This window comes from Naegleria fowleri, assembly GCF_008403515.1.
Source record: "Naegleria fowleri strain ATCC 30894 chromosome Unknown tig28, whole genome shotgun sequence".
Lineage (NCBI taxonomy): Eukaryota > Heterolobosea > Eutetramitea > Acrasida > Naegleriidae > Naegleria > Naegleria fowleri.
Window position 1 is genome coordinate 676,333 of NW_025407960.1, and position 25,060 is coordinate 701,392.

At 37.4% G+C, this 25,060-nt stretch overlaps 16 protein-coding genes across 16 annotated transcripts; 12 read left to right on the plus strand and 4 right to left on the minus strand.

Moving 5' to 3' along the window:
• Nucleotides 1-36: 36 nt before the first annotated feature.
• On the plus strand, nt 37-838 carry FDP41_002137 (uncharacterized protein; the record flags this gene model as incomplete). The annotated part of the gene is made up of 2 exons (XM_044705299.1): nt 37-351; nt 401-838. The coding sequence occupies 2 exons, from the start codon at nt 37-39 to the stop codon at nt 836-838; spliced, it is 753 nt and encodes a 250-aa protein (XP_044563780.1).
• Nucleotides 839-1,196: 358 nt separating this feature from the next.
• On the plus strand, nt 1,197-2,372 carry FDP41_002138 (uncharacterized protein; the record flags this gene model as incomplete). Its single annotated transcript, XM_044705300.1, has 1 exon — nt 1,197-2,372. One exon carries the CDS (start codon nt 1,197-1,199, stop codon nt 2,370-2,372), a length of 1,176 nt encoding a protein of 391 aa, XP_044563781.1.
• A 428-nt stretch (nt 2,373-2,800) lies between these two features.
• FDP41_002139 (uncharacterized protein) lies at nt 2,801-3,601 on the plus strand (the record flags this gene model as incomplete). Its single annotated transcript, XM_044705301.1, has 1 exon — nt 2,801-3,601. One exon carries the CDS (start codon nt 2,801-2,803, stop codon nt 3,599-3,601), a length of 801 nt encoding a protein of 266 aa, XP_044563782.1.
• Nucleotides 3,602-3,805: 204 nt separating this feature from the next.
• Nucleotides 3,806-5,569, minus strand: FDP41_002140 (uncharacterized protein; the record flags this gene model as incomplete). Its single annotated transcript, XM_044705303.1, has 1 exon — nt 3,806-5,569. The coding sequence occupies one exon, from the start codon at nt 5,567-5,569 to the stop codon at nt 3,806-3,808; it is 1,764 nt and encodes a 587-aa protein (XP_044563783.1).
• Nucleotides 5,570-5,870: 301 nt separating this feature from the next.
• FDP41_002141 (uncharacterized protein) lies at nt 5,871-7,494 on the plus strand (the record flags this gene model as incomplete). The annotated part of the gene is made up of 5 exons (XM_044705304.1): nt 5,871-6,428; nt 6,491-6,846; nt 6,894-7,147; nt 7,212-7,235; nt 7,286-7,494. The coding sequence occupies 5 exons, from the start codon at nt 5,871-5,873 to the stop codon at nt 7,492-7,494; spliced, it is 1,401 nt and encodes a 466-aa protein (XP_044563784.1).
• A 1,433-nt stretch (nt 7,495-8,927) lies between these two features.
• Nucleotides 8,928-9,230, plus strand: FDP41_002142 (uncharacterized protein; the record flags this gene model as incomplete). Its single annotated transcript, XM_044705305.1, has 1 exon — nt 8,928-9,230. The coding sequence occupies one exon, from the start codon at nt 8,928-8,930 to the stop codon at nt 9,228-9,230; it is 303 nt and encodes a 100-aa protein (XP_044563785.1).
• Nucleotides 9,231-11,531: 2,301 nt separating this feature from the next.
• Nucleotides 11,532-11,915, minus strand: FDP41_002143 (uncharacterized protein; the record flags this gene model as incomplete). Its single annotated transcript, XM_044705306.1, has 1 exon — nt 11,532-11,915. The coding sequence occupies one exon, from the start codon at nt 11,913-11,915 to the stop codon at nt 11,532-11,534; it is 384 nt and encodes a 127-aa protein (XP_044563786.1).
• A 680-nt stretch (nt 11,916-12,595) lies between these two features.
• FDP41_002144 (uncharacterized protein) lies at nt 12,596-13,027 on the plus strand (the record flags this gene model as incomplete). Its single annotated transcript, XM_044705307.1, has 1 exon — nt 12,596-13,027. The coding sequence occupies one exon, from the start codon at nt 12,596-12,598 to the stop codon at nt 13,025-13,027; it is 432 nt and encodes a 143-aa protein (XP_044563787.1).
• Nucleotides 13,028-13,717: 690 nt separating this feature from the next.
• Nucleotides 13,718-14,363, plus strand: FDP41_002145 (uncharacterized protein; the record flags this gene model as incomplete). The annotated part of the gene is made up of 3 exons (XM_044705308.1): nt 13,718-13,766; nt 13,862-14,013; nt 14,193-14,363. The coding sequence occupies 3 exons, from the start codon at nt 13,718-13,720 to the stop codon at nt 14,361-14,363; spliced, it is 372 nt and encodes a 123-aa protein (XP_044563788.1).
• A 336-nt stretch (nt 14,364-14,699) lies between these two features.
• Nucleotides 14,700-15,218, plus strand: FDP41_002146 (uncharacterized protein; the record flags this gene model as incomplete). Its single annotated transcript, XM_044705309.1, has 1 exon — nt 14,700-15,218. One exon carries the CDS (start codon nt 14,700-14,702, stop codon nt 15,216-15,218), a length of 519 nt encoding a protein of 172 aa, XP_044563789.1.
• Nucleotides 15,219-15,472: 254 nt separating this feature from the next.
• Nucleotides 15,473-16,375, plus strand: FDP41_002147 (uncharacterized protein; the record flags this gene model as incomplete). The annotated part of the gene is made up of 1 exon (XM_044705310.1): nt 15,473-16,375. The coding sequence occupies one exon, from the start codon at nt 15,473-15,475 to the stop codon at nt 16,373-16,375; it is 903 nt and encodes a 300-aa protein (XP_044563790.1).
• Nucleotides 16,376-16,897: 522 nt separating this feature from the next.
• FDP41_002148 (uncharacterized protein) lies at nt 16,898-18,009 on the plus strand (the record flags this gene model as incomplete). The annotated part of the gene is made up of 3 exons (XM_044705311.1): nt 16,898-16,963; nt 17,306-17,410; nt 17,542-18,009. The coding sequence occupies 3 exons, from the start codon at nt 16,898-16,900 to the stop codon at nt 18,007-18,009; spliced, it is 639 nt and encodes a 212-aa protein (XP_044563791.1).
• Nucleotides 18,010-19,046: 1,037 nt separating this feature from the next.
• On the plus strand, nt 19,047-20,566 carry FDP41_002149 (uncharacterized protein; the record flags this gene model as incomplete). Its single annotated transcript, XM_044705312.1, has 2 exons — nt 19,047-19,850; nt 19,973-20,566. 2 exons carry the CDS (start codon nt 19,047-19,049, stop codon nt 20,564-20,566), a joined length of 1,398 nt encoding a protein of 465 aa, XP_044563792.1.
• A 124-nt stretch (nt 20,567-20,690) lies between these two features.
• FDP41_002150 (uncharacterized protein) lies at nt 20,691-21,539 on the plus strand (the record flags this gene model as incomplete). Its single annotated transcript, XM_044705314.1, has 2 exons — nt 20,691-21,263; nt 21,417-21,539. 2 exons carry the CDS (start codon nt 20,691-20,693, stop codon nt 21,537-21,539), a joined length of 696 nt encoding a protein of 231 aa, XP_044563793.1.
• A 134-nt stretch (nt 21,540-21,673) lies between these two features.
• FDP41_002151 (uncharacterized protein) lies at nt 21,674-22,594 on the minus strand (the record flags this gene model as incomplete). Its single annotated transcript, XM_044705315.1, has 1 exon — nt 21,674-22,594. One exon carries the CDS (start codon nt 22,592-22,594, stop codon nt 21,674-21,676), a length of 921 nt encoding a protein of 306 aa, XP_044563794.1.
• A 543-nt stretch (nt 22,595-23,137) lies between these two features.
• Nucleotides 23,138-24,991, minus strand: FDP41_002152 (uncharacterized protein; the record flags this gene model as incomplete). Its single annotated transcript, XM_044705316.1, has 3 exons — nt 23,138-24,379; nt 24,532-24,759; nt 24,884-24,991. 3 exons carry the CDS (start codon nt 24,989-24,991, stop codon nt 23,138-23,140), a joined length of 1,578 nt encoding a protein of 525 aa, XP_044563795.1.
• Between the last annotated feature and the right edge of the window lie 69 nt (nt 24,992-25,060).

Here is a 25,060-nt window from a genome sequence, read left to right on the forward strand (position 1 = left end):
GGGAATTGGCCTAAAAGAGAATGCGCAAGAAAAAAAATGAAACGAAATAGCGAAATAGCCTTGCATCCTCAAGCTCTCAAGAAGGGAGAAATAAACGGCCATTCGTGGGATCAAGCAACAACAACAACATTTACATCATTAAATGTTGAAACTGTGAGATTTGGAGTTTTAGTGGAAAATAATTCCGATATGGACATTATTGCTAACTTTGAAGCGGATAATGTGGCTCTTAATGGCATGTCGATTGTGGTCTTACACAGAAAAAGCAAAATTGCTGCACATGTAAGACATGATGGCTACATACAGCCTGTCACCATAAGAAAAAACCAGTTGGCTGATGATGTATCTGAGGTGATTCAAAAAGACGACTTGAGTAAAATTGGAACTATTAATGTCAAAGTACAGAGCAAAAAGAGGCCAAACAGTTCAGGCATCGCAACCAAAACATGGCTCAAGCGCTCCTCTTAACAATAAGGAATCTATGACTAAGGAAGGAGCTCTTTCAGTGGGATTTGGCGAACGAAGGCCAATCACTGTTGTACCTGGCACCACGTCCACATCCTACGACCGCCACGAATTGATCAAAACATTTGATATCAAGTATCGTAACTACATTGGATTTTTGTGGTTGCTGACTCAAAACGGAATTACCATAGAAGAGTCAAAGACACAATATGAATCGAACAAATCTCGAGAGGTAACTTCCAAAGAGCAGAAGGTTATTGAAATTAGTGATGAAGAAACTTCAGACAATGAAGAAAATGAAACAACAACACCCACGAATGTTGCCATTCCTTGTGTTACCCATTCAAAAGTCAAACAATTATGGATAAAGTGAAAGGTGTGTCACAACGAGTTGTAGAACAAAAGAGCGTGGATGAATTGTTGAGATTTATCAAGTTGATCGATGAAAATTTATATCACAATGTCGAACCAACATTCAAAAAGGAAAATATTTATGGAGTTGCCTTTGTCAGCCTTACCCAAAGCGACCTTAAAGACATGAAAGTGAGCATTGGAGATATGATAAAAGTGAAGCAAATTCTTCAGCAACTTACAGAAAACAATTAACTATAGAGAGTAAATGTGAGTGAGGAACAAGTTGTGTGAATGATTTCAGGAAGCAGATCATGTTGGAACCATCAAGGAACTTTAAATTTGAAAAAAAACAAATGTGTGACTACCAGTGCATCGTCATGGACAATGGAAGCTTCATGACCAAAGCCGGATTCGCTGGAGACCCATCTCCTCTTTGTGTCTTTCCAACCATTGTCGGAAGACCTCTCCAACAACGATCGAACATGTCGTATGGAATGAAAAAAACACCTTGCTTTGTTGGAGATGAACCAAGTCGAAAGGGTCCGGTACAATGGGATTGTCCTCTTTCTCGTGGCGTTATTCACAATTTCCAAGATATGGAAATCATTTGGCGACACACCTTTGTCAACGAGTTACGAGTGGAAGATCCGTTTGTGGTGCTTCTCTCCGAAACTCCTCTCCATCCAAAAGCGAATCGAGAGAAAACCACTCAAATCATGTTCGAGTCCTTTCAGGTGAGAGCTCTCTTTGTTTGCAATCAGGCTGTTCTTGCATTGTTTGCACATTCGGGACGGACCACAGGAATGGTGTTAGATTCCGGAGAGAGTGTTTCCCATTCCGTTCCGGTCTATGAAGGTCATGCTTTGAAACATGCCGTGACACGAGTGGAGATGGGTGGCAATGAGGTGACTCTTCAGTTATGCAAGTTATTAGGGGAACGAGGTTTTTCCTTTCGAACCAGTGGTGTAGAAAAGGAACTTGTGAGGGAAATCAAGCAAAAATTGTGTGATGTGATGCCCTCCTTGTTGGATTTTGAATTGGAAATGAAGAAGCACGACAAGGAGGACAGTTTCATTTCAAATAATCCTCGTTCAACAATGGGAAAATCATATGAATTACCGGATGGAAGAATTCTCACGATTGGAAGTGAAAGATTTCGTTGCACTGAAATATTATTTCAACCTTCTCTCTTGGATTCAGAAATGGTGAGTGAAAAAAGCTGCAGTTCACCTGAAGGTTTGCATGAAGCCCTTGTTCATTCCATTTCCAAATGTGATCTTGAATGTAGAAGAGAGTTCTATTCGAATATCATCTTATCTGGTGGAAATACACTGTTTCCAGGAATGCCAGAGAGAATACGGCAAGAATTGGTTCAAATGGCTCCTCCTTCCATGCAGATTGAGGTGGTGGCTTCACCGGAGAGGAAATACTCTGTGTGGATAGGAGGATCCATGTTGGCTTCCATGACGACTTGTTTTAAAAGCACCACATGCATGTGGAAGGAAGAATATGACGAAATTGGACCCTCACTCGTTCATCGAAAATGTTTTTAATTGATCATTAAGGTTGACTGAGTTTTGTCATCCTCATGGGACCGCTGGTTACATTTGGATCCATGGGTTGCCCCTTCAAGAATAAGAGAATTCATTCCTTTCCATCTAAATATCCTCTTCATGATTAAGAAGGGAAAATAGTTTCACCTCTGTCACGATTCTAAAAGGAATTGTAGTTTTGAATTTTGGTTGCAACTTCCATTCTGTGTGAGTCATTTATTGTCCCGATTTATTGGATAACCGTTTTTGAAGGTGATATCCGCGCCCTTCAATCGTGTATTAATAAAGAATAATTTATATTCTTAGAAATGGTTCATTCAATTCCATTGTACAAATTTATCGGATTTCTCCTTCTAGAATTCCTTTAAATCGCAAACATTTCACCTCAAAGATTTCTCACCACCAAACAAAAAATTCATTATCACGAAATGAACCACAACAGTCGCAATCACCATCTTGTAGTCGCTTGTTGTCTAATTTCATTGGCTGTTCTTTACTGTTCTTTAGTTTTTGCTCAAGATATCACATTGCCCTTGACTTTCAATGTCAATGCTCATCGCTTCAATTCTTCCTTGACCGTTCGAGGTACTGGAACTGTTAAAATTCCGGTCACTCAAGCTGATATTACCCTCTCTGTGGAGGCCCAAAGACCAACTGCCACAGAAGCTCAACGAGTCGTGGGAGACTCTTCAGCTCGTGTCGTTCAAACCTTGCAACAAATGGATTATGTTTTCAAATTGAGAACATCATCCATTTCATTGTTTCCTGTGTACACCTATAACGAAAGCTCAAAGGAGAGTTATGTGAGTGGTTATCGTTCATCAAATACAGTTTCCTTCTCTCTGAGTGAGTTGAGAAATACTGGTGCCGTGTTGGACAAATTAGTCGAGTTAGGTGTCACCACCATTAGTGCCATGAATTTGGTGGCGAATGAAACACAAATAGCTCAAGCACGTAATAAGGCAAACGAGTTGGCCGTGCAGGATGCGATGGCCAAGGCAAGTCGAGTGTTGAGTGCCATCTATGATGCTGCTTCGATGGATATCTTGAAACAACGATTGGAAATTACAGAAGTGAATATTGAAGGAAGTGCTCCTGTTGCTTTACCAGTCCCAATGTACAGCGCAGCAGGAGGTGATAACAGCAAGTTTGTGGCATCTTCAGCAATACCTGTGGTTGGAGGAGATCAAACAGTAGAGTCCTACGTTTCACTTAAATTGCAATATTAAGACAAAGTTTTGGTGAACATGTTTCTTGCTGAGAGATAGCAGTGTTTGTGTGAAGTGCCACTCAAGGGGTTTCCGTCTCGACACAACTCTTTTTTAAAATTTTGCGGATTTGGAATGTCACCTTGATGAGAGGAAAGTGAACGCGAGTAAAGAGTAAATGTTTAAAGTTAAATCAGAGCCGTTTAAATTTTCTCATCGACAAAATTACAAAGGAATATTGGCCAATTTCTTTTGTGGATTTTCCTTCTTCTTTGTCCTCAAAACTTCTAAATCTTCAATAATTCTTTGTCTGGTTTCGTGTGGCTTGATCACATCATCCAAGAATCCACGTTCAGCAGCAAGAAGTGGAGTAGCAAACTTGGAACGATAATAATCTTCACGTTCCTTTTGGTTTTCACCTTCAATACCCTTAATAATTTTAACAGCTCCTTCAGGACCCATAACAGCAATATTGGCTGTAGCCCAAGCATAATTATAGTCACCTCTCAAATGTTTTGAACTCATCACATCGTAAGCACCACCGTATGCCTTTCTAGTAATGACAGTAATCTTTGGAACTGTAGCCTCAGCATAGGCGAACAAAAGCTTGGCACCGTGACGAATAATACCACCATATTCTTGGGCTGTACCAGGCAAGAAACCAGGAACATCAACGAATGTAACAATTGGAATATTGAAAGCATTAGCAAATCTAACAAAACGAGCAGCCTTAACTGATGAGTTAATATCCAAAACACCAGCTAATTCACATGGTTGGTTTGCAATAATAGCAACAGTCTCACCATTCATACGAGCAAAACCGGTAATAATATTCTTAGCATAATCTGGCATAATTTCAAAGAATTCATGGTCATCCACAATTGGTTTGATGACACCAGTGAGCATGTTATATGGTGCGTTGGTATCTGCTGGAATTGCATGATCCAAACTATAGTCCTTACGATCAACTGGATCTGTTGGAGTTAAGAGTCTGCTTTGTGCGTTGTCTCTATTACTAGAAGGTAATAAATTAATGAATTCTCTGGTAAATCTAATCAATTCAATATCGTTATCAAATGCACGATGAGCAACACCGCTTACTTGAGTGTGAGTGGTGGCTCCTCCCAATTGTTCACTGGTAACAGTTTCACGAGTGACTGAGTGAACGACATCGGGACCAGTAACAAACATGTAACTGGTGTTACGAACCATGAAAATAAAGTCTGTCATTGCAGGACTGTAAACGGCACCACCAGCACAAGGACCACAAATCAATGAAATTTGAGGAATGACACCACTAGCATTCACATTACGTTGGAAAACTTCAGCATAACCAGCCAAACTGGCAACTCCTTCTTGAATTCTGGCACCACCACTGTCATTGATACCAATAACTGGAGCACCAACTTCCATAGCCTTGTCCATAATCTTACAAATCTTTTGGGCATGTGTTTCAGAAAGAGAACCACCGAATACCGTAAAGTCTTGAGAGAAAACGAACACTAATCTTCCATTGATTGTACCATGACCAGTAACCACACCATCACCTGCAGGTCTGTCCTTTTCCATTCCGAAATCAGTACATCTATGTCTAACAAAAGCATCATATTCTCTGAACGAGCCTTCATCCAAAAGAAGATCAATACGTTCTCTTGCTGTGAGCTTTCCTTTTTGATGTTGCTTTTCAATTCTCTCCAATCCACCTCCTAATTTTGCTTCCTTCTTCACTGCATCAACTTTTTCTTGAAGACTACGAAGAATGTCTGATGGTGATTTTCTATCCGGAAGATCCATCACGCCAGAAGTATCAATAACGGTTGGACCTTTATTACCGAGGCATCCTCTCAATTGTGTTGAGAAGTTAACCTTTTGAGTTTGACCCATCATTCCAGTACATAATGAAGAAGAAGAGGTCGATGATGATGACGATGTTTTTTGGATGAGAGGAAGAAATCTTCTTGATGATGAGGAGGCTTGCCTGAGAAACATTTTTTTGTTGCGTCGTTCGCTTTTGAAAAATTCAGTGGCTTTGATGGCCTCGACTTTACAAAATGGAGACCGCATCTGCATGCAAATTGATTGAAAAACAATGAAAGATCAGAGCGAGAGCAGTAAAATCAAGGACTCTGCGAATGACGATTTCAATAACTCTTGGATTTGTCCTTGTGGATAAAGAATTATCCTAATTGTTTCATGTTCACAAAAAATTGTGTTCTTTCTTTCAGTAGCGAAACAACAAAACATTGCTTTGATGGTTCATTATATCAAGTATATTTGGAGTGAGGAGTTTATGAATGCTTGTTCTTTATTACCGGCCTATAATAGACATTCGGAACAAAGTTATTGCAATGATGATGGTTGTGGGAGCTCATCGGAGCAAGAGGATGATGGATTTCCCTCTCGTTCCCAATTCATCCACGAATTAATTCAAGCCTTTAAGATTTTTCAACCCAAAGATGGTTTAAAACTTGAGAATGATGATGGAGAGAATGATGAAACTCACAAATCACAAACTAATTTATCTAATTTATCGCCCATTAATAATAACATGAACAACCGAGCGGATATTGAAATCGTTGAACCCGAGAAGGCTTTGCTTCATGAGCTGGAACTTTTTCATTCAAGAGACTATTTAAAAACCATCTTTAAAATCGACAAGTTTTTGAGGAGAAATGAAAAATCAAAACCGTCATCATCAGATGAATATGAAACCAATGATGAGTTGATGAATGATAGTGAAAATGAGTCTTCTGACTCCTCGAGTGATGATAAAGACGATGAGGAGGAAATTAAAGAGCTCCGAAAAAAGTTTGGCCTTGTCGATGATGCTCACGATTTTCCAGGGATGGTAGGTACATGATGAAACACTGTAGTATTTATTGGCTTTATGTATTCATTCACATACATGAGCTTAATTACATTTTATGGCTTGGTGGATCATGCAAAACAATGGCGTCGATAGTTAACAAATTTTGTGCTGAAAATGTGGGCAAACAACATTCGCTCACTATATTCAACTGGGAAGGAGGTAGGCACCACGCACGAAAAGCAAGAGCTGCTGGTTTTTGTTATGTGAATGACATTGTTCTACTTGCTTTACAAATTAAGAGAAAACGCATTATGTGCATTGATGTAGACGTCCATCATGGAGATGGCACACAGGAAGCATTCTTTAATAGTGATCGAGTATTGACTATTTCATTTCATCAGTTTGGACCAGGTCTATATCCTGGAACTGGAGAGGTCAGTGAAACTGGCCAAGGCAGGTGAGTGTCAAATTAATGGATGTTGGAATTTGTGTATTGTTGATCAGAGGAAAAAATCGTAATATTAATGTACCTCTGAAGGAAGGTCTCACAGACGACATGTTTCAACCACTGTTTCAGAAAATAGTTTCCAAAGCTTATGAAAAGTTCAAACCTGATGTGGTTCTCTTGATTAATGGAGCAGACAATTTGAATGGAGACCCACTCGGCTCATGGAATTTATCAATTTCTAGCTTTCAATTTCTTTCTTCATTTGTTAGAAATGTGTTAAAACCTGAAATTACAATTATTCTTGGTGGAGGTAAGGAATTAATTAGATTTAAAAATCCAAATGATTGCCATGACATAAATTCTTACATGATTAGGAGGGTACAACTACATCAACACAGGTAAGAAGTGACTTGCTGGTTCAAGTTCTCAAACTGACCCACAGTTTCAGCAATTGCATATGCCACTGTTTCGAATGTATTCGTGAATAACAAATATTTACCAGAATCAATACCAGAACATCGCTACTTTGAATTTTACAAGAACAATGGTTTTTGTACGAACGTTTCGAGAGGTCATAGACAGAACATGAACACAGCTGAATACATTAAGCAAGTAGGAGATGACATTGGTGATGTGTTGGACAAATTGTCAGTTTAACTAAATTACTGAGACTGAAATGGAAATGGCAAGGTCATTCATTGCATTACAAGTACATTCAAACAAGCTCGCAAGCTGAATGTAAAATATTGAGTATTTTCAAAGTGATTATATTAAATCAATCACACCTATTGTCAAAAACAAAATATCAAAAGGCGAGGGTGGATTTTCGCCACCAATCGCTTCTGATTTTTGAGCAATTCGCGGTGTTAGAATTACACTACTTGCCTCAACGTTCTACATTACTTGATTGGGATTACGTGTTGAAACTTTTGAAACTTGCCTGCAACTTGTGGTTTCAGCAAATGTTGATCAATTTCATTTGACATTGAAACTTCACCAAAGCAGAACTTGTTTGTTGAAGATGTCCGAATAATCAGATCAATTTCTTTTTATTGAAACCACAAGAGATTGGGTGTAAGAACTTGAATCATTGAAATGAATAAAACAAGACGCTGACTGTGTGATTTTCGAAACAACAACCAAGAACACCAAGAATCGTCCTGATTTCTTGTCACTCACTGTTCATACAACCAAAGGTTGTAGCGGGAGAGTCGTCATATTCCTGACAGGCATCCCGTCCATATTCTTCTTAACATGTTAAGAAAAAGAAATGAATTTTCACTTTTATTACCAATCGCAACCTTAGAGTTCGCACCAAGTTCAATATTCACAAAGACTGTATGAACCGTGAGTGACAAAAGCTGAAGCCTTTGTTTGTTCTTTAACAGAAAATGTTGTTGAATTTGGTGTAGAGGTGGAATGATGAATTTATTCCAGTTGAATTGATGAAAATTTGTGCAGTGGAATGTGGTTCAGCAATACTGTCAGAATTTGAAAGTTCACATTCACTAAATGGCCTTTTTTGGACAAACAAACATCAAATTCTGAATGAATGAAACAGAAACCTGGTGAGAGCATATATTGTTTGCTCTCTTTCAGGTCAATTCAATGATAGCTCTTACTTTCGGAAAGTCTTATTTCTCATTTCCAAAGTATTATGAGAGGGTCGTGAAGAGAAGTAATGGTTGTTCATGACTTCTGATGCATCATGATCCTCACCATATTGGTACATCACGCGATAATTGAATTGTTTTCGTTGTCTTGTTCCTACGACAATATTATCCATGGAAATTTCGGAAGAGTAATTGTTGTATCCCTTGTTGCTTCTTGTGCAGACCATTTTGATTATGTTTTGTCGAGTTCAATGATTAGCTCTTTTCTTTGTTGTTGATTTCGTTCTTCATACATTTTCATCAAGAATTTATTTTTGAATGTCCTTCCAGTTTTGTTGAGAATTTCTAGCAGATTAAGGATTCCACAAAAAAATGGATGACAGCAAGCTCAATAAATAACCATCACTTTCAGCTCGGAAATTCATCAACAAACAAAAACAACAATTCAAGTAACAACTATTCACTAACAACATCATCATGGACTCTAGAACATCACCAAATTATTCCTCATCACGATCTAACACCACTGATGAGAAAATTCAAACAAAAACCGAATGGGTCCGATCCCAACCTATTGATATTACCAAACGATTACCAAATTTTGATATTGATCCACGCAATGTGGTGAGTGGAACCCGACGAAGAAAGAATTTGGATTATCATGTTTCTAATTTAACTGGAATGCAAGTCACTGTGAAACGATCCTCAAAGAATACTTTGGAAAAGAGGTCCATGTCTTCTTCTTCGAAAATTACAAAATCAAGAAAGATGAAAAAGTAAACGACCTTATATCACCCTAAATTTCTAATGGAAAGAATATCTCAATACAGTCAAGAGTTTCTTTGTTTTTATGAACGCCAAGAGTTCCCTTTTTGGATCTCACTTAATGACATGCATTTAATATTATTCGGCACGAAACACAATAAAAGAATGGTGTTAAGACATGAAAGAGATCGGTCAATTGTGCTCCACATGACTTCGAAAGTCAACATATATTGACTAAAATAGATGAAAAAAGGCTACAGCACTGCAGGTTCCCAAGTTGTCTCCAACCTCAGTACTGATGCAGCTCGACGATACTTAACTTCTCAAATCGGACGGGATGAGGTGCATTCATCGTGATATGGCCGTAGCCATTCGTTACTAAATAATGAATCTCAAAAATCATTTTGGGGAAAAGACTCCCTCCAAATATAAGCATCAAAAAGGCAAGGGTGAATTTTAGCCACCAATCGCTTCTGATCCATGAGCAGTTCGCGGTGTTAGAATTACACAACTTGCCTCAAAGTACAAGTCAGTTTGAATAGGATACCTGTTGAAACTTTTGAAACTTGCATTCAACTTGTGGTTTCAGAAAATAATACTATGCATTTTCCAGATATGAGGAGATCTGAAGGCTGACATTGAAACTTCACCAAAATTGACATGGTGGTGAATACTGGAATCAACATTTAGAGCTACTATGTCTGTAATTGAAAAAGTGTTTCGAAAAAATGTTCAAGCCACTTTCCTCCAAAGAACTTCTTTCTCACTATTTCGATGATTATGATGACGAAGAAGAGTACGAACATGTCGAGTTTGACGACCATTCTCTCCTCTCCGGAGTAATACAACCCGATTTCTTGAATTACCTCCAGAAATATTATTGAATGTGGTCGATTTTATATTTCCCTTTTTTTCAAGTCTCGAGACTGTACTTCATGGACAAGTGTTTGATTATGAAAATAAGAGAGAAACACATGAAGTGTTGCAACAAGTGTTATTACAAATGAGACATGTGTTTTTGGACATGTTGGAATCTGATATGAAATTGTATGGCCAAAAGTATAGTGTGGTTTTATCACTTGTATTTGAACGCTCCACATTTTGGATTTGTGAATTTTCAAATTTCACGTGGACTTACAAGTGAGAAATGTTTTTACATTAATCTGAATTCAAAATATTCATGGATTCGAATTATTATTTTTCATACAGATATCTTGACAGTCATTTGGAAGGAATTGATAAGTTTTTCAAATTTCTTCGACGCATGATTTTACATCAGTACTATTCTTATTTCAAACACCACAATCATGTCTCTATTGTGAGCGCTTCACATGATCGCGTCAAGAGAGACAAATTGCTTTCCAAAATGCATAGCCAATTCCAAGGACTCGTTTCAGATTTTTGTAAACTTCGTACCAAAGAGTATTACCAAAAAGTTGAAAAACTCGTTCAGTGGTTTTATTTGAAATCGGATTTATTCATGAACGAGTCTCAAAATTTTCCATTGAATTCCATTCCACAACTCTCTGCACTGTATCATCAAGTAGTGAATTTTTCACCTCTCCTTTTTCAACGTTTGTTGAAGAAACAAATTCCAAACAATTCCAAACTTTCACACAAAGAGAAAACTCATCTCATGGATCAATTGGAAACCTCAAAAGAAGAGCTTTTGGCAATCATTGTTTTCACTGTAATCTTTGTTTTAAGAACGTTTGATAACTCGTTTTGCAAGTTTCACTGTTTCGACAGATTTTATTCGACAACAAATTTTCAATAATTGAATGGCACAATAGACATTTTTTGTGGAATTTGCGACCTATGCGAGCTATATTATTTTGAAGGACAATCATGTTCGAGACAAGTTTAACATTTTCAGATTTCATGACTTTGAAATATATATAATATTGTTCTTTCAATCACACAAGCAAGGAATTTGTGTATCATTCTTTAGGATTTTATTCATCTTCAATTCATAATAAGAAATACACAATTTTGAATTCGATTGTTGGCCAATCCCAATTCCATTCTTAATTACCAGCCAATTTCATCGTTTGGACCCATGATTCTCTCTTGCTAATCTTTTCCCACCATGCTTTGACATGAGGACGTTCCAAAATCAAATGTCCAACATTGATATTAGGATGAAACAAGAAATTTCCATAAGGCAAGTGATTCAAATCGGCCAAAGTGAATTGATTCCCTCCAATGTAAGGTTGTTTAGCCAAAATCTTTTCATAGACATCCAACACGGAGGCGAGTTTTTCCTTGAGTTGTTGAACACGTGCATGATCGACTTCGCCCCATTTGAATAAATTCTTAAAAGACCAATTCAAAAGTCAATCCACTTGCTTGGGGATCAAAATAGGAGGTCTCAATGCTAGCACCTTGTTCGAAGAGAGCTTGCTTTTTTAAACCTTCGGTGCAGGTGCCACATGGAATCAATTCAGTGTCGTGGCCCTTAAATTTGGCCTCCAAATATCTGCAAATGGCACGAGATTCATAAACCAAAAAGCCGTCATCATCTTCAAGAACTGGTACAACTCCAAAAGGTTGCTTTTCAAGGAACGCAGTTTGTTTATGTTCGCCTTTGAACAAATCGAGAGGGATCAACTCAAAATCAACATTCTTTTCTTTGAGAGTAGCGACGACTACACGTTGAACACAGGTTGAATAATATGGACCATATAACTTGAGAACCATTCTAATGAGAGCTGAAGAATAAAGCTGATGAATATTTTCAATAACAGTGAAGTTATTATTTCTTTTTTGAAATGTCATGAGGTCCGATTTTTAAGAGCATTTTCCGTTGAGTGGTTGAGGAAACGGACCCGAAAGTGTTTCTCCTGGTTTGAGATTTTTGAAAGTGCGCATTCAATGTTTAAAAAATGCGCACTATCCACATCAAGAATGGCTGATGGGTCGTCTTACAACAGACCAGTCCACCCGCTCATGAGCGACGTAGGAATTTCAAATATGCATTCACTTAACATGATTTGAAAGATTAAAGAGATTTATTGATCTTCAGCACCTTCACCGTCCTCACCTTCACCCTCATGGGATTCAGTTCCGACTTCCTCATTGTCCTTCTCCAAGGCAGCCAAGTCTTCTCTGACTGCTTCTGAGAATTCACCTTCTTCCATACCTTCACCATGACATACCAGTGGACGAATGCTCTCTTAGCATACATCAATTCTTGAGAAGACTTCAGCAATAGCAGTCGAGTTGGAAATCATGCAGACAGCACGTTGAACCTTTGCCAAGTCACCTCCAGGAACAACAGTTGGTAGTTGATACCACACTTGAAACGAGTTGGTGACCAGTCAAACAAATTGAATGGTAAGAACAGTAATGAAAGTAATTCTACAAATTCAAGTGACAACATGATGACAAGTCACAAAAACGACGACGACGATGCGAATGCTTTTGCTCAACATCTCCAATCGAAATTGTTTTGTCCCATTCACTTTCTCATTCTTTCCTTTTTTGAGGCCATTTACAGTGATAGAGAGTGCATCAAAACCAACAAAGACTTTCCAGAGAGTACGAGCAATCTTGGAGAAAATATATTGTATGGAATTGGATGCACGACTGCCTTCTTTCTTTCTCCAAAAGATCAATCCAAGAATACATTACAAGTCTTTCTAAATATGTTATTCGAATTGAGACATCATGATAATAATTATTGTTTATTTAATAGAATGTTATACAATGCCATTAGCTATGATAAATATGGTAGATTTGGTATCGAGATTAAAACGAGCCTTTCACCGACAATTGTGACACGTATGAGAAAGTTGCTATTCAGCCATTAGTCCTCAAATGGAAAAGAAATGTATGGAAATGATAAGAAAATGTAACTTGCCTCAAATAATTATGAATGTCGATCGGCCTTTTGATACTCAAAGTGAAAACATTAAGGATGAATTGATAGCGTTATTTCGAGAGTGGAATTTGATTGTTGATCATCGAAGAATTAAGATTTAAATAGAGAGAGCATCAACAAAAGCAAAATACTAGGTTGCTTTATCAGTCTTAACCATCTAATCACTTGATTTTTGAGATTCATTATTTAGTAACGAATGGCTACGGCCATATCACGATGAATGCACCTCATCCCGTCCGATTTGAGAAGTTAAGCATCGTCGAGCTGCATCAGTACTGAGGTTGGAGACAACTTGGGAACCTGCAGTGCTGTAGCCTTTTTTCATCTATTTTAGTCAATATATGTTGACTTTCGAAGTCATGTGGAGCACAATTGACCGATCTCGTTCATGTCTTAACACCATTCTTTTATTGTGTTTCGTGCCGAATAATATTAAATGCATGTCATTAAGTGAGATCCAAAAAGGGAACTCTTGGCGTTCATAAAAACAACACAAAAAAACGGTTAAAGTTGGGAATTAACTTTTTCGATACTGCCAATGTTTATAAGTAAGTAGGAATGAATCAAATGGAATGATATAATGATGATACAATGAGTTCTTCTTGATCATTTCCACAAAATGTTTGTAAACGCTGTTGAAGAATCTTCACAACGATTAGGAAAAGATTGTAAGTAGAAAAAGTCTTTCTCTTGGGCTTCTTTTGATTTTCTTTTGAATTCGAAATATCGTTGATTGAAATATCAATTCACACACTCGAAAAAGTCGATGCGATCATCATGAAGGCGAGTTTCGGAGCTGCCAAGTCCTATTGTGGGAGTCGCAACATTGGAAAATGCGAATATTGCATTCCAAACTCGACTGGCACATTAAGAGAATCATCGATTTATTTATTTAGGTCACGGTTCTTTAGTGATGTGTGTGAACAGAGGCATTTCATCATCAGATGATTGATTCAGATCATTGCATTTTGTTTGAACGAATGTGCGTTTCCTTCTCTGGATAGAGTTCCAAGGTGGGAATCGTTCAAGGTTGTGGCAAAATATTTGGTGGATATGAATGATCTTGATGCTGAAAATTTGTATGGTGAAGATAGGCACCCTTTGACCGAAACAAATTTTCAATCACTGTACCACATAAAGAACATACTGGAAGACTTTGGGTTGATTCATCACATGAACTGAGCAACATTTCAGAGAATCAAACTGCTTGCCCATGTAGACAACCTTTAGAACCTGACGGCACTTACAAAGGAACAGAGACTTAAACACAAAATAATCCCTCCTTGGTCTTTTTGTATTAAAGTGAGTAGGATTAGAATTTATGTCTCATGGATCGTCCAATTTGTGAAGATTGGAGGTTGGAAATTTCATGTGAAATTTTTGTTCATTTCTTTAAAACATTTTTTGTTGTAAATGTACACCACGAAAGTGTCGTAAATCAACATTCTTGTCAAGATAATAAAATTTGTGGCATTTGCCAACGAAAAAGAACAACTGGAGGACTTGGATTTCTGACCATTTGGAAGATAACTCTTTAATGTGCCTAAATGGCATCACTATCAGGTCAATGAAGCCAGAGTGATGGATCTGGCCTTTAAAAAATGTCTGTTAGATGTCAAGGCTTTCATGATGGGCTTTGTGGCATATACAGTGTAACAAACGCTTTCAAACATTTAACCAAATGTAATCAGGAAGCTGAAATTGCTTTGTTCAAGAGAATGATCGATTCTGATTACTTCAAAAAATCCTGTATTTATGATGGTTTGTCCGTAAAGCAACTTGCAGATATCATCAATGATATACAACCCTATCTCACAGTTGGGGCGTATAAAGTAAGCATTCAACAAAAGAATCTTGACGTGGAACGATCTGACAGTTATTTTAAAACTCTCAAGAAATTGCTTGAAGAAAACGAGAACTCTGTTGCAATCATTGGTATTGAAGGAAAGATAAATCATTGGACAGTGGTTTATAACGTCACGGACGACCAAATGCAAGTAGCAGATTCTGGAGGGATGAAAGTTATCAATCGTACCTTCTGCATTGTTTCAAATAGAAACATTGACAACAAATACAATCTCATACCAAGTGAGGTATTCTTGGTTTCGAAAATGAAATAAAACAGAGTATAACACTTTTCCAAGCATGAAAGCATGTGGTCCTTCGGTTAATTTTGGTGTCCTTTTGCTCTATGAATTAGATAGACGTTCATTCTATTTCCTCGAGAAACTATCATCCACTACCAGTCAACGTTCTTCGTGAAGGTAGCTTGACTGGGCTGGGGTAGGTGATGAGATCATTTCAACTTTTTTCAAATTTGCAAGTGCTTGTAAGTGCTTTCTAGAGGATTTGCTTAACAAAAGCTTAACAAAAAATGATTCCACACGAACGATCACCATTCATCATTCACACACCAACAACTCCTCAAGATACGGATTATCCAACAACCAGCACTGCATCTACAACAGAATTATACAATGAAACCATCAACGAAATGAGTCGCGATGAGGATCCAATGGTAACATCTTCCTTGTCTATTGACGAGTCGTCAACGTTGGGTCTCACCAACACAACCAACATAATGACCGATGATCATTCCATGTCCTCCGTCAGGAAAAGTAAAATTGAATTATTCAATCATGATGAAATTTCGGAATGTCCTCCTCCAATTTCTGAATATGCTCCCGATGATTTTGAAACCAATATTTATAAACAAGAAATAATTAGAACTATGAGTAATCACTCAAATCTTCAATTGATCTCTATTGCAACTGGACAAAGCCTTTTCCGAACCAAATATAATCAATTAAGAAAGTTTTGTAAATTCACGGTTGAGATTCAAAAGCCTCTTCCTCCAGTTCCACCTGCAAAAGAACAATCGGGATTGTTAGGATCACTCAATGAAGAGGTATTTCTGAGAATACGAGCTCCACAACATTCTCATGATGAGGAAGAAGAACCCGAAGATGAACATGTGGAAGGTGGAGAAGGGGAAGATGATGACGATGATTATTGGATTGATGAACAACAGGAAGGCGACGATGAAACATTGGAAAGTGTTGTTGAAGAAACACAACGACAACAGCAACGACCAAGATTATTGCCAAGAAGAGCACCAATAGTCTTTTCATCACGACGTCATGAACCTTATCATCAACCGTTCCATCATTATGAAAACAGTGATGAGGAAGCAGAACATGAGGAAGAAGAAGAACGTTATACTTTTGAGGATAGTGAGGAAGAAGAGGATGAGCAAATGAGAGATCAAGAAATGTAAGATTTGAGGACTAATAATATTGTTAAGGTGAGAGAACTTTTTTGCAGGAAGAATGGTTACTGTTGGGAAGAGGAGCAAATAATCATCATCACCAACTCTTTCATTGTGGATTGACATGAGGAATGATTAAGATTATTGAAGGAACCGGTCATGAAAATAGTTATTTCAAAGATGACACCGAGTCGAGAAAATAGATCCCTTTAAAGGAGGAAATCATCAAAAATAGCAAATGAAGAAAAAAAGTATTGAGATTGATTCTGATTTCTTCTTTATCATAGTTCAATCCTTTACGACAAATTTTCATCAATTCAAATTTCAAACATCACCAATTTGCCACAACCAATATTTCTCATCATGATGGTTCAATATTTGCCTTTTAGCGGACTGTAGGACTCACTACCTCTCCATTCTCCAATCATCATTCCACGTTGTAAACACACTCCGCAAATGGACCACAAAAGAGCCTGAATGGCGGTTTTGCTTCTGTCAGCTGCCACTCCACACTTTGTCTCCACCAAAAAAATGAGATTTGTCACTTCCCTCGTCATTTTGGCTTTGATCGCCAGCGTTGCCTATGCTCAAACTCAAGTAAGTACTTGGCCTCATCCACCTTGTTTTTGTGATTGAATATTCTTTAAATCTTGGTCATCCACACAATCGTGTTTCTTGTTGAAATCTCATCCCATGTTGTCATCATCATCACGAACAACGTGGTAATTTATTTTTTCTTCCCATCGTGATGTGCGATCTCATCTACGACACTTATTGGTCATGATCATTACCCTCCCACTCGATGACATTCCATCATGACTCGCAATGGTTATCACATTGCTATCACATGACTCAAACTCTTTGTGAATAATGACAATGGTATCACTTCTTGTGTGATTTTTTTGATTGTTCACACACCACCACCAACAACAACAACAGCACTGTATCAGCAAGGCCTTTATCACTTCCTCAGTTGTTGTTGATGCCAGCAAGGCTTTTGATGATATCGAAAGAGTTTGGTACGATGCTACCACTAACAAGCAAGTAAGTATCAATTGTGTTTTGTTGTTGTTGTTGTATTCGAAATGTGAGTTTAACCCATAATTCACTTTTGTGTGAAACAAATTTCACTTTCTCTCTTTGTGTATGATAAAACTTCACTGAACAAACAACAGAGAACCGATATTGAAGCTTTCACTCCTGTCCGTAGAAGTGTTTCCCTCTACTTTAGACATGATTTGCAAAAGGGTTACGAATACAACAAGATCACTGGTGAATGCAAATCCTTCCCAATTGGTGGTACTTTGCAACCATTCTGTCTTGCTCAAAACGCTGTCTTGAACGGAACTGTCACCATTGGTGGATCTTTGAAGTGCACTGTCTGGAATGAAAACATCCGTGGATTCAACGTTAGATTGGTTTTGGCTCCAAACCCAAGCTTTGGTATTCCAGTTAACGTGATCACTAAGGGTGGAAGAGTCGGAACTGCCTTCCAAGAATTCTTCAACTTCCAAGCTTACTCTACTTTGCAAGATCAATCCGTCTTTGATATTCCAACTTCATGCAACCGTGCTACTAGATCTGCTGCTGAAGTTTCTGAACTTGCTTTGGATGTCATGGAAAGACATACTTGGTTGAATTAAATCTCGAGACATGATACATTCGATTTTGAAATACTTCAACAACTACATCACGAGATGCACGGTGTGATTGGTGAACATTTTCACCGGTAAACACTTTTTCAATAATAAACTTTGAGGTATTGGTCATCATTCAACAATAGAATTGTGGGTTGCTGACTCTTGGGTGTTTTCGGAATGGGTTCTCGAACAAGCATGCAACATGATCAAAATTCTTTTGGCAAGTGACTCTTGAAGAACGATGATTTGTTAATCGTGCATCATCATCAATTTCGAATACAACAAGTCTTTCTAGCTTCCGTTGTCGAGTAATTTTCAAAATCTCGAAAGTCCTTAATGCTCTCGAGTTATAATGAATGGAATTTCGTCATTAGGAATGCATTCACTAAAATTATTCATTGCATTCTTCTTTGAACATCTCCATACTAAATTCAAAATACACACCTCTCTTTTGGTTAACAAGTATTCTTCCCGTTGACGATGAAGAAAGCATACATGTATATCATGCAGGTATTTTTAAAGAACGAATTGTTTGCACGCTTGATATTACCTGAAACAAGCGTCTCGAAACTAAGTTCTTGCTCAGAGAACAAAATCCCTGTATTTATTAATAAAGGAACACTTCTTTCAAGCACCACCGAATCGATCCCTTTATTAATAAATACAGGGATTTTGTTCTCTGAGCAAAATCGTTTTGGCCAATAATAATAAAAATCCATCACATATCCCCAAATGGAACTGTAAAGAGTTCCGACTGTGTACTTTCGGATTTTCCAAAAGAGTTAGCACGTGCTCCGCCATCAGAAAAAAAAACAACAAAACATCCACACACTCCTTCTCTTTGGTTCAAAAGGCTTGTTTTGCAAAAGGCTTCTCCGTATCATCAGCAAACTCCTCTCATCATCAGCGTTCTATTGTGCTGAGCAACTAGAATCAACAACGAACATAAATTCTTTTTGGACGAGTTCAACCCCATAAAGCTTCTTCTCATTCCTCTATTCACTGAATTGTATGAACATTTATAAATCCTGACAACAACAATGACACTGTTCAATACTCCTCTCCCATCACCAACATCAACCATGGATATCAAGCAACGCTTTAGTTCAGACTTACCTCCATCCGAACAACAACAACACTCCACACTCAACTCGTGTGCTTGGAGGTCCGTTGAGGAAGGAAAAGCAGAGAAGGAAAATAGCCTTTCTCATTATAGTGAAGATGAAGCTCGATGTTGCTCTTCTAATCATAGCAGAAGTAGTAGTAGTACAACAAGTAGTAGTGGCCCAATCGAAGAAGATGAACTCTTCAGTGAAATGCCAAATTCTCCGCCAATCACATGGAAACAAATTGAATTTTTCTCTAATATAGATAACCATCCTCATGTAAATAATTCCAATATTCCTAACAACAAGATTAACGAAAATGATAGTAATTTCATGCCACTGCATCCACACGAAAGTATTCACGATGAGTCAGACTACAAAAGTTCATTACGATATTTATTACGGACCTTCTTTCAAAGAAACAATATAAAAGGAGGCATTTGGGTGACTTTATGGTTTTTATTGAATCTAATCGTGGCCTTTGGAAACAAGATTGTTTTTTGGGGAGGATTTGAATTCCCTGTCATTTTATCATTGAGCCACATGGTCATGTCTTGGATTTTATCTTCGTTGGCCATTGAATATTACAAACGAAAAGCAGTGGAAAAGAGCGAAATTGAAGAATATGAAATCAGTCCCGAGGTGAAAAAGGAACTGTGGCTGTACATTGGAATATTTATTTTGAACATCATCTACGGGAACATTAGTGTGTTTCGAACCTCGTTACACATGTCACAGGTACGTTTTGATCATGAGAGCATTATTGACATTTTCATGCACTTTTTATGCACTATCTCTGTATTTGCTTCATGTATTTCATCAATGCATAACCATATGTTCTTATTGCATCTCAAACATAGATTGTTCGAAGTACGGTACCAATATTCGTTCTTGTACTGAGCTATCTTTTCATGGGAACGACGACCTCAATATACAAAGTACTCATCGTTATTACAGTAATTATTGGCGTGATACTGACGGTATTACACAATGTTGAAATCACCATTTCTGATCTGGTGGTCCTATTAATAGGCAACTTATTTGCCGCATTGAAGACGACATTAACAAACAAGTCTCTCAAAAGCTACAAAATTCATCCATTGGTTCTTATCAAATTTGTTGCTCCATTCGCCTCTTTAGGAATGTTATGCATTGCATTATTCAATGGAGAAGTTTGGTCATTATCGAAACGATACCATCAAGTAGAATGGTGGAAAGGTTATGGGTTTGTGTTCATCACTTCAGTACTTTCCTTCTTCCTCAACACTACCAATTTTGTAGCAAATAAGACAACGAGTCCTCTCACCATGAGCTTGACAGCCAATTTGAAACAAGTATTGATTGTGGTGGTGAGTTTGACCTTCATGCATGAAGAAAGTATTACTCTGTTGAATATTTGTGGTGTGGCAATCACCTTATCAGGAATGTTCCTCTATTCTGTTCTCTCTGTGTAGGTGTGAACGATGATTCATCTTCACAATATGCATAGATGAGAAGAATTGTCATTCGGGAGTTCATTAATTTTCGGAGCTTGAGGCAATATATATTTATATATTGCCTCTCTTTCACAATAAAAAAATGTCAAACTCCGCATCTTCCTCCATCACCCTTTATTCCTTCAAACCTTCTTCATCATCATGGAGAGTTCGTTCAGCTCTCTATCACAAGAAATTGTGGCCCCAAGTGACCGTTGAAGAAATCTCCTTGTTGGACAAGGTCAATGAAAAACAAGAATACAAGGACGTTAATCCTATGGGTCAAGTTCCCTGCCTTGTCATTCATGATCAAGTCTTAACTCAATCCATTCCGATCATTGAATATTTAGAAGCTGTTTTTCCAAATTGCGGTCAAGAGGATGCTCTTGTTGGTGATTTGATTCCAAAAGACCCACTTCTTGCCTTCCAGGTCAGACAACTTTCCGAGATTATCAATTCTGGTATTCAACCCATGCATAATGGACGTGCCATTCGTATGTTGCCCGAACAACAACGAACCGAATGGATGAAATATTGGATCCGAAATGGTTTGAATGTCATTGAGAAAATTCTCAGCTCCAACTATCCAACACCACTGCCATCCAATGAGGATTACAAGTATTGCATTCCTCAATATGGAAAATTGAGTATGGCTGATATTTGTCTTGTTCCACAGGTATGTCTCGTGTCTTGTTCACCATCAGTTTTTTGTTCGTTACGGAATGTGTCTTTTCTTTACTAATCCATTGATTGTGAATTGAAATTGAATGGATTCATAACGATGATGATGATTTGGACTATGGTTTGAAACAACACCAAATGTGTTAAGGTATTTGTTGCCAAGACTCGTACAAGTATTAATGTGGACGAAGAGTTTCCAATTACTTCCAAAGTTTATTCTAATTTGATCAAGATGGAAGAATTTGTACAAACACATCCTCAACTTAAATAAGTATGTACACTGAAATAAGTGATGGCAAATAATTTTTCACACAATCATCACTCTTTGATAGACAATGATCGTTCTTAGAAGTTTCAATGTGTAACTGTACTTAATCTTGTGGGATGTTAATATTATTTGTTATTCTAGATGTTGATGGACCATATTTGACGTTCACACGAAATTGGATTAAGGAATGAGCTGGTGAAAATAGTTCCTCGTTCTTCTTGAAAAACTTTTCCTCGAATCGTTCTCTCTCCGTAGGAATTTATGAATTCACACTTCTCCAACCCAGGAATATAAACCCATGTACAATCTTTGAATTTACAATAAAAAAAGTTCATGGACCTTAACTTTTTAAAGTGTCTGGCAAAAAGGGCAAACAAGGAACAATCTTCAATGTCATTAATATTATACACAAGTACATGCTCTACATTAGGAAATAATTGCATGGTTCTCGAAAGATACCCCAGAGAAATCGAGTTCATATCTATATATTGTGAATTAATAATTGGAAATGTTTTTTGTAAGCTTAATATATTTTCAAAATACTTCTTCCACGAGCGATTGAGTCTTCTCAAAATCACAGAATATGGCATTGGAGAAAGATATGAAAATATTTCCATTAATATTTCATCAGGGAGGAAGAAATGATATGAATCGGGACACGACTCCTCCTCATTCAAACAGTAACAACAATCACCCATGGAATGATCTTCCTCTTCTGGAGACCATGTCATGCAATGATATTGCTGGACAGGAATGGAAACAGCTGTTTCCGGTGTGGCTGTCGAATGTATGACGTTAATCTCTCCGTCTTGACTGGACACACTGTTTCTTTGACTTTTAATGAACAAACTCTTCGGATTGCAATTTGTATGTGCTCCCAACAAGTCCACCAAATCGTACAGATAGGCATCTCGGTCCACCAATACAACGGCACTGTATGAAACGATAGGTTGATGTTGTTGTTGTGAATGTGGAAGAGGAGGAGATGAATGAAGAAGTCCATGAGGATGATGATGAGGTAACGTCCATGAAGAAGACTCTGAAATTCTTCGAAGCATTCTCGGAAGTTAGATATTATTACAATAGTTGTTTTGGATGAAAGTTTGAATAGATACGACACAACGAAGGAATGCAAAGTATACAATATTTTCTTGAATCTCAGTTGTTACAATAACAGCAATTTCAAATAATTTGATGTGCAATTAAATCGGAAAGAAAGCCTTCTCGAGATGCAGTGTGTTGTACTCCGGAATGATGGCTTTCAATAAGCCTTTGCAATCTCTCTAATTGAAAATAATATTCGATTTAAATACTTTTTTTAAAGTCTTCTTTCGAAGTAGTGTCGAGCGAGAATGGTGGCTCGTTCTTTCAATTAATCATACATCTCTATTAATAGAGAAGTTTAGTCTTGTGACAATGCAGTGTATTCGTCAACTGTTATCAAAATTGAACATTAAAAACAAGTTCTTTTTCGGTATTGTAAAACCCTTTGGTCCAATTACTCCGTTGCTCCAAAAATAAAAAATTGCCTTGCCAAATTCAGGTTTTTTTTACCTTAAACAATTCACTTTACTATTTGAGGTTGTTTTAGTGAGTCTTTTTCATTGACGATCAGTCGTGACGAGACCCTTTTCCTTGACATAGAGTTTGATAATTTCTTGATCCATCTCATAATAGCTTGGAATTTTAGCTGCAATTTTTGGATCGAGATCCACCAATCCAATATCATACTCCACCATTCCGTCGTCATGATTCCCATCACCATTCACACCATCTCTTTCGACATGAGAAAGATTAAAAGAAATCATCACAGAACAATCCTTCACGCAATGGGCAGTAAGATACATTCGAAGCACATGCCAACAAAATTCTTCATCTTCACTTCGACATGCCTCCACCAAATCCTCAAAAGTACGCAAATGAGGTTTCACTCTCGAATAGATGGAATGTTCTTCTTCTCTTGACTTTTGGCCGTTAGAATTGGAAGAAAATCCACTACAGGAACATTCAAATTCTTGACAACAAGGACCTTTCTCTTCTCTTGTCAATTCTTGTTTTAACAGATCCATCCATCGATCCATGTCGCTATTGAAATTGAAAAGTAATTCCTGAATTTTTTCATCACTTCCATACTTGTTTTTCAATACAGAATAAACATGAGGATAAATAAATTCAATATCGAAACGATCCAGTTGATGTAAACGTTGCAAAGTTTCCATAATATTCGAATGAATCAAACAATAGCTCACATAATGTACAAATTTTTCAAGATTCTCCACTTGGTGCTTTTTCAATAATTGACACAATTCCTCTCTAAAATTACGATTTGGAACTGTCACACTATTATCATCAAACCAGACGAGTTTTCCATCAATATATAGTCTCATATTATTTTGTGGATTATCAATGAGATCAAAAAGGCCCTTCTTGACTCGTTCTTCACGACTCGAAAATAAATTTGTGGGACAAAATGAACTCGTGTTGAGAATGAGACCTTGTTTGAGTTTGGTAAATTGTTGCATGCAGTAGCGACAAGTTTCATATTTGATGGGTTTGTTGTGCGGAGAAATGAACTCTGAACTGCAAATCATGCCCCATTTTGGTTTAATTTCCACGCAGAACGTGTAATCAGGGGTCTGGTTGTGATGGTCATGATGACTACTGTTATTCTCAAGTGTTGGATCAAGGTGATGATTTCTATTAAATGTGAAATCTCTCATGAGAATGGCACTGTCAGCAAAAATGTCAAAATCGAGCTTGTAATTGAGCATTTGTTCGGAACGGAGTGGATTGATTTTTTCTTTAATTTCTTGAAGGAATTCTCGACTCACTGGAACAGTTTCCTATATTTGGTTTCCCATTAATTTTGAAATTATTTTAAAATTATTGTAAGTCATTAAATTATGATAATAATGTATAACATTGAGATTTTGATAAAATCAATGACAATTTGTTTCGATCATGATGATGATAAAAATAATAAATTATGACATACTCCTGGATCCACTAATTCTTGTCCCTTTTCATGACACACATCCAATAATTTTCCAATCACATCTTTCACATAAATTTTTAAATATTCTTCTCGAGAGGACACTCCTTTCAATCTGGAGTAGGTGGAATTTAATTCTTCTTCATAGGTTTTGTGTGAATTGGGTGACGATTGGGATATCAGTAACAATTCTCGAGGACATTTGCGAACACGTAACACTTTTCCTCGCAGCTGTGTTTGTTGTTGTGGTTGTAGAAGAAAAAGTAATATCATCATATGCATTATGACAGGATCACCAAATGATATTCCACAATTCTACAATAAATACGCTCATGTGAATGCATGGATAACTCACCTTTGATGTTGTATGATGTTGTTGATCCACATGAGACAGAATTACGTTTCCCAACCCTTCACACTTGTATTCCCATTCATCGGAATTGAGCATTTGAGAACTTGGCATATTTTTTATGAAGACATCGTTGTCTTGCGATCAAAATTTAAAACATCAAATTTTAGAAATGATTTTTTT